At 40.4% G+C, this 12,549-nt stretch overlaps 1 protein-coding gene across 1 annotated transcript; it reads left to right on the top strand.

Moving 5' to 3' along the window:
* Positions 1–285: 285 nt before the first annotated feature.
* On the top strand, positions 286–12,003 carry LOC145447108 (uncharacterized). The gene is made up of 16 exons (XM_080325528.1): positions 286–357; positions 2,289–2,420; positions 2,481–2,603; positions 4,286–4,402; positions 4,467–4,583; positions 4,866–4,985; positions 6,786–6,908; positions 7,169–7,279; positions 7,560–7,670; positions 7,740–7,850; positions 7,927–8,040; positions 8,099–8,218; positions 8,558–8,671; positions 8,737–8,844; positions 11,379–11,504; positions 11,857–12,003. Exons 3-16 carry the CDS (start codon positions 2,501–2,503, stop codon positions 11,886–11,888), a joined length of 1,527 nt encoding a protein of 508 aa, XP_080181654.1. The 5' UTR covers positions 286–357; positions 2,289–2,420; positions 2,481–2,500; the 3' UTR covers positions 11,889–12,003.
* The last annotated feature ends 546 nt before the right edge of the window (positions 12,004–12,549 follow it).

Below are 12,549 nucleotides of genomic sequence, written 5' to 3'. Positions count from 1 at the left end.
ATTGTACATGTCTCTAATATAAATATCCTAGCTAGACCAAGATGGGCGTGTAGGCCTACTGTAGAAGATTATTATTATTCCAAGTCGTTTAGATACCATCCTGTCTATTCATTACATCGCGATCTTTCGGTGTTTTTGAGTCGATGAAAATAAAATCAGGCTACAACATCAGGTCCAATAAAACGGCACGCTTATACCTCCGCTAAAATAGAGGATTTGAGCTTTTCGTAGTCCTACTACTTTCCTGTCAATCCCACTTACCGGTCATTTAGTATTTGGGGTCAATTGCAATTCGAGTATATCTCTCTTTTGTAGAACCCGCGACTGCATTTACGACGTCTACTCAATCCATCAAACGTAAGTTACGTACTATGTAATGCAATTATGTGGCCATGTGAGAATATATCCAGCGCACCATTTACAAATTCGCATAATTAGTATGCGCAAGAGTCGCACTGCCATGTATCGCTTCGGTGTGATTATAAAGTCACCATAACAATCCACCTGTCGTATACGAAAGTGACGAAATTCTGACCTGCGATAATCGAAAATTGGCACAATTATTCTTTCTACAATTATCCACCACGAAGGTAAAAATATTTTTGATTTTATTTGTTTGAAAAAAAAACTCAAGTGGGATAGATAATATTCCCTACATTTTCACAAACAAACACGAACTTTCGGTCACGTTTCGTAGGAATGCATTTGCAGTCGTCACAATCGATGCCGCTTTAGATGATTGTTCGATCGATCATTTCTAACCAGCAGGGTTTCCGTGTGTGTATCTGTATGTGAGGATGGCTGACATTATCAGGATCAGTCTCAAACATTTCAAGTAAAAGTAGAAGTGGAATTATCTGATAACGATCTATCAAATAGCTGGTATAGGTTATGCAGTGTTACTGATGATATATGAAGAACCGTAATAAACCATTTACATTTTCGCATAGCGACGATAGCAAGTCATTCTCTGCTGCGTTTGTTCTTGTGGTAAACTTCTTGTTTTAAATCTTCGTTTTGCGACTGTAAGGGCATCAAAACTATACGGCGAAAGTAATTTGAGACTTGGCTATGTTAGATGTGTTTGCTCCGAAGTAGGTAAAGACCTGATCATTTAGCACGAAAAGTAGAGCTTTTCACGATTCCACTCATAAAACACGTTGAAATATTCTTCAAAACTGACACAATTGAAGTCAAATATGCATAATTTAGCTTCAAAAAAGAGATTAGAAGTGGCGGTGGCCATATGAAAAGAGTGCTCACTATACTGCGGTAGAGGTAGATCGCGATCGCCATTCCCGGTATGGACAGCGAAAACCTTTCGGCAGCAATACCAATCATAGGTTATGTGGCCCAACCCAAACAAAAGATATTGTGGCACTTATTGGCAATTGATTAGAGCCAAAGTACTACCAAGAATAACACCATGAACTGCTATAAGTAGAGCAGGTTTTTGTTGCAGTCAAATCCGCGAAAAGCTGCACTTATTTCTCATAAAAGTTGCAGTAAAAAGTTGCTTTTATTTTTCACAAAAGTTGCACTAAAAAGGTACATTTATGGAGAAGTTCCTTGAAATTATTAAGGTATGAGACACTCGAATCGATCCGTATCCAAGGCACTGTAGCAAAACTCATTGTTGGCGACTTCAACAAAATCAATAGCCTGAAAAAATCAAATCAGAAATGACCTCCAATTGAAACGACAGTGAGAAAATCAAGCGATCCATTTACATATTGTACCAAATATTTCCAGTATAACGTTAGTTGCATGAAAAATCGAAAAAACGTGCAAACAGTTGCATGAAAAATCGAAAAAGCTGCATAAAGTTGCTTGAAAAAATGAAGAAAAGTTGCAAAAAGTTGCAATGTAAGATTCCCCCAAACAGCTTAAAACACCATACCACATATGATCCGAGTATTTAGGAAGCTGCCGGAAGATGTAAAAAAAGTTGCAAAAGTTTCAAAAACTTGCCCTAGTTATAAGTAGGTACGAGCTATTTGTTGGCCTTATTTAGGTGATATCCACATCCTAAAGGTAGATGGTACCCCGCCAATTCGTGAGCACCCCTGTTTTATACAAACCACTCGGACAGACATTGAGTAAAATCCGCCGGGGAACCCAAATCACCCGGAAAAGTAGAGTAGCTTGCATTCTGACGACTTGGTGTGTATGATAGAGCTGTGATAGTGATGCATACAAACATTCAAGCAACCATGTCACGGTAGAACTATACCGTACTAAAGAAGGCCTATGTATAACGAACCTAATTTGTGTGCGGGAATCTTCAGTTGTGCTTGTGAAAACGTGTGAGGAATTGACCTGTCCAAAGAACAGTCACTGCGTTGTGCAGCATCAAATTGCGAGATGTTACTGCGACGACAGCTTCGCATTGGATAGAAATGGAAATTGCGTTCGTCGAGGTGAGGATTAATCTTTGATATGTCCTATAACCGACATTGTATTCCCTTCTTATCACGCAGCTGGCGCAAGTAAGCCCACAATGAATAAATGCGCAGTCATGAAGTGTCCTCAACATTCATCTTGCAAAGACGGCGTGTGTTACTGCCATTCTGGATATGTAATGTCGTCTTCAAAATGCATCGGTAACCAGCGTTCATATGTCATGTATTTACACTTCAGTTTAGTTTTCGTCTTAACAGCGGCTTCCGCATATATAGTTTATTGATGGTCGTAGAATCCTATAGGATGCTAAAATGCAAGTTACATACCGTTGTTTCGTTAAAATGCTGGGACCCACGAAGAGACTGGTCCAAATATCAGATATCTAACAGCCATATGTCCATATGTATTGTTTTAGATTCCCTATGAGTAGTGAGTATCATGCACACACGAGTTAGGGTGCATTTGCTATAGCGCTTGAATATAATTTTTCAGAAGACTGTACTCAACGCTGTGTTACTACGGCTATCAGGGGTTCTCAACCTTTGTTAGGCCGTAACCCGTTTTCCGGTTTGGAAATGCTCTGTGGCCCACATCTTCTCTTAGAGTGATAGTTCTGTTCAATGTGTGGTTATCGCCGACGCGTATGCCTATTGCCTATTTCTCTAAAATATGCGCATTTTTCTTTCACCAATCATATTTGAATATGGACCTCTATAGGCATATGAAAACGCGCAATACGCCGAAAATTTCAACATTGAATAAATCTCTTCCAACAGACGACAAACGAAATAATTGAAGGTTTGGAGTGCGGCAGTTTACGGTCCTGGTAGATCTTTTAACTCTTGTGTACATTATGGCCCCCGGCTGTTCCACTCACGTCGCGAAATCCAATGATCTAATTCCCGCTGTGTGACTGGGGTTTTAGCTCCAATACAGTGGGGAATATTATAGCCATTCTGGGCCAGCTTCAAACCACTCTTGCGTCCGTGGGATACTACAGAGACGTGGAGCATGAATTTGTTAGTATGCAAGTTGTACAATGTGCAATGTATGCTACAGGCTATGTCTTGTGCCTATACTTAAGTTTGCCATGTCAGAACATTCACCAATTATACAATATATTCATACTCACATCATGTAAGCTTTATCCTCAACCCATCAAGATGCGTTACGGTGGTGCCGTATACTTCCACAGTCATTTGATAATAAATTACAATTGTGGCTATTTTTATGTTACAATAATTCGACCTGCCGATGCTGTAAATTCACTTCAACTACTAATCAGTCCTAGTTTAACGCGCATTACACACCATTTGAAACGGCATACGACACATGACCCTACCGGAAGATTTGGTTACTTCGGCATTAACTTCTAGTTATTATACAATCGAAATTATTTTCGTTGCTTTTAGTGGTAGGTTGCCATAACCCCGGGACAAAAGTCGCTGTTTACCCTGTCATTTTTGACTTGAACATTGTGACTACATACGTGCAACTACATATCATCAGATTCGGATGAAAAAATTTATGTTCCCGACGTATAATTCGATAATATAAATAAATATATTTTTGAGTATGTATAACCTTCACTAAATCTACAATTTTCCGAATAGCTCTGTGGCCCACCTCAAAGTGCTCCTATGGCCCACTGTTTGAGAACCCCTGCGCTAGATGAATATCACATAATCAGCGGTATGTGATTTATTGATACTGTAGGACCAACACTATGCAGTAATTGCATTCAAAACTCAGGGAAGAAGCAGCCCCTCCAGCCCGCTTCCTGAGTTATTAGATATGTCACCATACCCACAGGATGTTATCGCTGAAAATGATTTAGTTTCCGTGGTGCAGTGATAAAAAAAAGTACATGTTCTTTCAATAGCTTCTTCGAAAATGCGAGATAGTTGCACTGGTGTGATATGCCCACCGAATTCGGAATGCAAGAACGGGTTCTGTATCTGTAGATCGGGAGCCGCGTACAAAAATGGGAAATGCCAAGGTAACACTGCTGATTGATATCGAATTAAAACTATATTGGATCACTCAAGAAAACGTACGGATAGTTTCAGAAACTGGCGACGACAAGTGTAAAGGGGTAAAGTGTCCTGATAATTCACAATGCAGAAATGGATATTGCTTTTGCAACCAAGGCTACTTCAATTACAAAGGGGGCTGTAGAAGTAAGTCAATCGCGGAAGACTCGTACTGCTAAGTATCTCGTACTATTCAAAAGTTTTTTTTCCATTATACCCTACAAACTAAAATTTTAGAAACTCACTCTCGTGTGACATGCCTCGTTAAAATGTTTAAAGATTTTTTGTGTGGTTTTATGTTCACGGTACGCAATCATATCCGTAACATATAGCCTACGATTTCAAGAAACGTTCGGGGATTTCTAGTCTCCTCCGCTACCTTCAGAGATACCTACATATATGAACAATCCTAACTGTCTGTCATTTCAGAACGCTCGGGATCTTCCGACCCCTGCGAGGGAGTTTATTGCTCGCAAAATGCGATCTGCGCCAAAGGACGCTGTATCTGCAAACAGGGTTATACTTGGGATCAGATGGGAAAATGTAAAGGTTCGTAAATTGGAAAATATATTCGGTCACATGCTCATTATCATAGCATAAAGTAGCATCATAGCAGAACATACTAAACATGTATAAAAAAGATCCAAGGCCTCAGTTTTTGATCTAGCCCAAAGGTCTAAAACTCAAATGTGCTCGCGGGCCAGTTTTTCCGTTTTGACGACGCCACGGGCCGCAGCACTTATAGGGGTATTCTATATCTTTCCAAGTTGGCCTTATTTTGGCGGGAATGAATTGTCCTATTGAAAGTGAGCCGATCCAGCAGGCAGACAGTAAACACACATCGTCAAATGTGATTTACTCTTGTATCAATTTAGGCCTGGCACGAAAAGAATCGTCACATTTATAACTATTTGAATAGAATTGTTGTTGTGCTTGATATATATTAATTATAAGATGTATACACCATATGGGCGGACAAATGTATGATGCCATCATAAAAGCTATTGGGTTATAATTTTGCAGCTACTATGAATATTTTGAATTTAGCAGATTGATAGGCTAATAGAGACTGATCTAATATCAAAACATTTTTAGGTTGAGCATTGTAATTCAAATCCAGGATTCGGGTGTACTTCTGACATGTAGGCTATCATAGCCTGGCCAAATATCTTCAAATACAGGAGCAGAAAAAAATATAAATTTAATAATGAATGTGTCTTAGTGATTGAAATGTCGGAACGCCGAACGGCCCATTGTTGTTACATCGTTGGAGAGTACCACTACGGTACTCGGTACATTGAAGTTGCCTTAATAACACGGTTTAGCGACCAAAGATGTAACTAACAGATTGCCAATGGTTGCCATAACTACTTGCTTAGTTAGCGAAATACCAAGCTGCGACCTTTCGATCTATTACTATTCCCCTGATACACGATTAGATTGTTGCGTCCATGGTTCTAACAAATCCACGGCATTCCGAGTCACTCCGAGTCCACTCGAGTCATTTTCATTTTGCCATCGAGTTAGCCCGAGTCTGAGTAATTCTAAAAAAGGTCGCGTCCAAGTCCAACTCACACATTTCCGTCACGAATCGTCTAAGGGTGAGGTTTTGTCATCATGAATTGCAAATTTGGCGAAGTAGTGAATCTTCCCCTGCATGGTAGCGTTTGCAAGATGTGATAGTGAAGTTTGATGAATAGTTTCAGGCTTTCGGAGCAATTTAAAAGAGAATTTTGACTTTATAACCTGAAAAGATATATGTGACACCTATATATTGTCAAATTATTAAAAATCTAAAATGTCGTCGCGGGCCGCACAAAATTCTCTGGCGGGCCGCATGCGGCCCGCGGGTCGCGTGTTTGAGACCTCTGATCCAGCCTATCACTATATCCAATGATTTTAGAAAGAAATGGTTAATTATGACATGCTATGTTATCTAAATGGTATGGTGTCCAACCCGTGACCCACGGAATAGCCTGATACATCAACCATCTCAACGAATATTACCAAACTCGCCATGACATGAAACAGTACCAAACTGCACATTGGAATGTTGGCGCGTATAGTGAAACTTTGTTGACTTTACTCTTGGTATGTTCGTTGTTCTTATAATTGTAAAATACGATCAGACGTATTTCTAAGAGTAGGATTTTGGTGTGGAGTTTAAACTCGAGATTACAAGATTGCCGTTTCCAAGGTTAATATTTAGCATTAAACACTCACGTGGCTCGTGGAAACATTTGTATACAGCATGTGGTCCTTTCAACAAAAAGATTGCACACTCCTGCTGTAGACGGCAATAATTCGCAACAAGGTGGGCGTAACCGCGTACATATTTCTGCATTCCAGGTATTGCCGGTGAAATCGACATTTGCGACCAAGTAACGTGCCCGCAAAACGCAAATTGCTACAAGGGGCGTTGCAAGTGTAATCCTGGATTTACGCGCCGCAAAGACGGTAGAGGATGCGAAGGTGAGTAGAAGTGGTAGTGGGCGCTTAGAAAGTATGAAGGAATTTTGACCGCCTGAATAGCCGGAAGATACTGTTGTGAAGTCATGCAGATGGTAGAGCCACGATATAAAGTTCTTTCAGTTATTGCATAGATTCCTAACCTACGTAGGTTAGTAATCTCTGATTGACAGCACCAATCTCGCATGAAATCGTTTGAGGCAGTATAATACTGTTGAACCCGAATCCCACGACTAATCAACGCAATGCTTTTATCATGATAGTTGTACAAGACAAGTGTTCGGGCGTGAAGTGCCAAGAAAACGCGTCATGCAAGGAGGGCCGATGCCTTTGCAATCAAGGTCATATCAAGCATGCTGATGGAAATTGCATTGGTAAATGTGAAACTAATACAGCGTCATCAAGTTTAATCCCGGAGCACATATAAGCGGATTCTATGCTGCATGACAGCGTGTGTGACTCCATATGTATGACAGCGAAATATTGCCGTATTTCGTTATGTAAAGATCTTCATAATATGCAATAACCCACGACAAATTGCTATGCTATAGCATTGTTGTGAAATTCACTAATTTGTGGGCTCACGGGGACTTGTAGGAGTCTCTTAATTCAGAATTATCCGCGGCTGAATGATAAATGATTGTTCGTTTTAAGTCCCACCTGAAGACAAATGCGCGACTGTCCGATGCATTGCAAACGCGGAATGCAAGAAAGGATTTTGTTTCTGTAATCCAGGTTACGTATACGCTGACCACAAATGTAAAGGTAACTCTGAAATATAACCTATATAATTGTGTATGACATATGGCCATTTAACTTTGCGATTATATTTAGCTAAAGATCCATGTCATGGCGTGCGCTGTTCTTCGAATGCATTATGCGTTAACGGCAAATGTGTGTGCAAGACTGGATATTACGCAAAGCACACCTACGGACAGTGTCAAAGTATGTATTTCTCGCATACTCTGCGTTTGTACCAATTTGACCTCCGAAATCGACGGCATATTCATTCTATTTGTAGAGATTGTGGTGGATAAATGCGCTCGGGTACAATGTCCGGAAAACTCCGTATGCAAAGATGGACGCTGCGATTGCAAGACCGGTTATTTCCGACACACGAATGGATTGTGTACAGGTTGAGTTGTTGTGGTAAGCGTGATTGGCATGTGATATGTATCATAGTTTTGAAACAGTTGTACCCACTGCTTCGCCGGACAAATGCCAAGGAGTACACTGCCCTGCCAATTCTGCTTGCAAAAACGGACTCTGTTTCTGTAGAAAAGGATATTCTCAAAAGCACGGACAATGTATAGGTATTATTGACGAACACATTGCAAATTTATAATTGAATAGTATATTCACATTGAAAGGAACCCGAATATTTTCGGCTGACATCGTCAGGGGGTAATCGTCAGCAACTAGTAGAGAATTGTATACCAACAATAGTATCACAAAATATGACGTCACCAGCATGAAATTTCGAATGCGAGAGCGTTCAATGTACTATTTTTTGATCTAAAAATATTGAAGTTCTGTACCTCCAAGAAGCTCTTCACATTTTAAATTCAAGAATTATGCATAGCTGTAGAATGGTTTTATTTTATTTTCGAGGGTAGAAATTATGACATTTGATAGCTTTAATGTATCTTTAGCTACCGACCAACCGAAGCTGTGCGCTAACGTGAGATGCCCGGACAACGCCGAATGCCGCGTCTCAAGGTGTTACTGCAAAATCGGGTACATAGCGTCAAGCGGGAAATGTACAAGTACGTTTTGTCGGAAGCATCTGCGTAATTGAGCAATCGAATGTGGAAATATGATACATTTACAGAGATTACAAGCAATACTTGTACTCCTCTCAATTGCGGTCCACACGGCACCTGCGTGACGCGTAACGGATTTGCGGGATGTGCCTTTTCCTCCTCCGGACCTCAGTACGGTAATGCATATAGAAGGCTAGAATAGTTAAGCGTGTCTGCTGTGTAAGTTTGTATCATCTCTATGAATGGGCAATCTCGAATCGAAGCTGGTTCGAAACAGATACTCAAAATTCTGCTTGAATCGAATCGAAACACCACCGCCATTTCGTGCATACAGGCGTAGCCCATCAATGCATTGTGTAATCAGAGATTTTATGGCGATTTCAGGGAATTATGATTTTACTTGCGGGCGCGATAGCAACTTAATCAATATCAAATAGAAACGAAATTCAAAGCAAATGGCATAGTGAGACGACTGCGACCATTGTGCAATACTAATAAATAATAATCATTGATCCTGAATGATCTAACAGCGTCACCGTCGCATTGTTTCCTGCAGACGACATAGTCTATTTCACAGGTGGTCAGAAACAATTGTTCGAAGTTCGCTTCTATACCTTGCACTATTTACTCGAGTGGTTATGATTTGAGAATACTTCTACTTCATACTTCACAGATATCATTAATTAGTCAAAACAAGGCCTAAAATATTGACTTTTTACTCACCTGAAAATCACTTCTTCTACTACTTGAGTTTCGAGTATGAGCACTTTGACCACTTCGGATATATTTGAAGGCCTATAGGTATAACTGGACCGTAAAGGTATTTGTTGGCCAGTTGGGAAAGCCATGACAACCTTTCCTGATCAACTTTGTTACATTAAATGTTACATTACAATACAATACAAGCGGTACAATATTCCATACCAGTCAGTCTTTGCACTATCTAACACTAGCATATTTTCTTCCATAAGGTCATCATTTATGTTGAACGTATATAGAATATAGATCAGCGGTTCTCAACCTTTTTTGACACGCGCCCGCCTTGGCGATGGTCAAAAAAATCGCGCCCCCCTGACTCCCCCCTTACATTTATCGTCATGTCAAAAAGAGCACATCATCTAATGCAGATGTGGGCAACCTTTCTGCTAATCATGGCCGCATTTCGATTACTTATGTAGCCTAAGGCCGCATTCCAAGGCATAGCCGCAATGAATGATCTACACGCAAAATAGCTATGGTAAACTGTCCATATCCATTCCCGGTGAACTTCGGACTATTCTACTTTTCACAACGGCCTATTGTACGCACCGAAATCGCGAGTGGCAATGTTATGAATAGTTGCCGGGAGTGCATATTGTCGCGCTAAGCGCGAAAATTTTTCAGAGCCGCGAATGAATTGTTATTTCTTGAGGATTCCCATTCCTGCTCCAATTAAGAAGGGCCCTACTGCATTAAAATCGAAAAATGAAGTCTTGTTGAATTGCGCGGAGCGCGAAGAAAATTTCAAGATTAAATAAAATCTCTCGAAAATTCGGGAGTAAATTTGTAATTGCAATTTGCATGTCTACGGCTGCCAACACATACTAATTGAATTCGCCGTCGACGGCCGCACAAATTCCCTTCTACGGCCGCATGCATCCGTATACGGACTGCCCACCCCTGATATGATAGTATACATAAGGTATATCTTACGCCAATTTTGAATCCGCATTAGAGTTGTTTAGTCTTTTACATTGCTGACAAACTTCCCCAAACTAGTTTGAAAATAACAAAAAAACATTGAAAAGGACATCAATTAATTTCAAGGTAGGTTGCACTGAGACTAATCCTGATGCTGGTAGTGACTATACATAGAGCACGGCGTCGTTCTGTCCTGCCATGCTAAATTTGATCAGTTTTGGAAATGAATTAAATTGTGTTGATTTATAGCCAAATTGAGGGCGAAACCGGGCAACCTATATTGCATTAAGTCTGTCTTTGGCAGTGCAGTTAGCCAGCTATCAACAACAGCTACCCAGCGCACAGAGATTTAGGCTACTGTCAAAGCTATAAAGTAATGAATGACTTGCACGTAGGAATTTATCTAAATCTTCAAAGAATATCAAAAAGTTGCTCAAATGCAGTTGAAGTCAGCCTATACTCCGTTGAGCGCGACTGCTGGAGTTTAAGTTTGTCAAGCTTTCTAGAATACGAATTAAGTTTAATCTTCAATAATCGTATCTTCAGAATGGTTGTGAAACACATGTTTAGTCACAATTTATACAGACATTGACAAAATTGACAAAAATTTCTTGCGCCCCCCCCCCAGGTTGAGAACCCCTGATATAGATGAAATCACGGCAACAGTATTCGTATGAATGGGAAATGGGGCATGGTTCTTGGAATTTCGCGTTGTGAGCTAACACGCTGGAAGGGCTTGTCTGCGTTATCATTTTAATTTGAATAGTATCTCTGAGAACGAAACCGCCTCGCGCAGGTCAGCAGACAAATCTCTCTCAGTATTATTAGGATCTGTGATTCAAAAAACATTTTGCCCGATGGCAAAAATACCATGAACCAATAATGTGATTTCCCTGTCGATTCAAGTTATATAACCGATTCATCTGGCATGAAACATGACTCGAATCAGTGATTCATCTTGGCCATCCCCACTCCCCAGTCATCCCCTATTTGAGTTCACAGTAACAGATATTTCTCGTGCACGTTACAGCACACCCGCCTGTAAGCCAGCCCTCTTGTCGTAACAAATGCGGTGCCTATGATTACGAAAGACGATGCTTTTGCCGCAGCACCTGCGTCAGTTTAGGAATGTGTTGCAGCGATTTTCAATATCACTGTGAGTGCAATATAGTTTTGCTGGACATAAAGTAATTCGTACAAATAGCACTGTTTTTATGGCATTAGAATGCGACCTATACAACGAGATCGGAACCATTCGGCCGATTGCCCATTAGCATTGACGCAATCACGGTGAAGAAGTATCAATTGCGATTACACTGCATCAGCATATTTTGAATATAACAAGAACTATGTTATGTCGCAAACATAGCGAATAGCCTATTTAGCGAATAGCCTATTTATGATAACTCGAATTCGTAGCCATTGTATCACCTGATTTGATTTCGTCACCATAATTACGCGAAGGCCGATATAATAACTAAAATAACCATGAACATTTTTCTTGGCAGGCGTTAATAGATTCTACAATTTTCATGGATAAAGCCTGGGACAGAATACTGTGAAGCAACACCGCAGCTTTCTCCCGAATATTTGAAGAAATGTGAACATTGTGTACAAATACAAAGAGACTGAATAAATTTCGACTACTTTTACAACGTATGGCTATACCGGCGGTGGTTGTTGTTGTTGTTGTTTCTGCGCGGCAGTCTGAATCTTGCGCTGCCGATTGGCGCAGAAGCCTGTCTACTGGGTTATCATCGGATGCTAATCGTTGTAATTCATACACGTAATCCATGACTTTAATAACACAATGGCACGCTCAAGTCGGATTCGAATGAAGATATATCTGACAAATAGTGTAGCAACAGCAACATACTACTTGATGAAGATAGCACGCACGTAGTACAGCAACAGCAACATACGAATTGATGAAGATATCAGGCACGAATACAGCAACAGCAACATGCAACTTGATGAAGATAGCTGACAACATACAGCAACAGCAACATAAGACCGACGAACGGTATAATGTAGGACGAAATTTAGAAACGTAAGAAGACGAGTAATATTTACTATCAATTTTGCGACAACGTGGTTCGCAGACGCTTTATATAGCGGTGAGAACAGCCTTTATGAAAAGGCGTAATTACAAATGATTACTAAAATCAGGATTAGCAAATGAAATGCGTAATCGCAAATAG

The sequence above is a fragment of the Botryllus schlosseri genome, chromosome 9 (assembly GCF_051294905.1).
Source record: "Botryllus schlosseri isolate E-star chromosome 9, Bs_hap1, whole genome shotgun sequence".
In the NCBI taxonomy this organism is placed as follows: Eukaryota; Metazoa; Chordata; class Ascidiacea; order Stolidobranchia; family Styelidae; genus Botryllus; species Botryllus schlosseri.
This window is presented reverse-complemented; position numbering and strand designations above follow the sequence as displayed.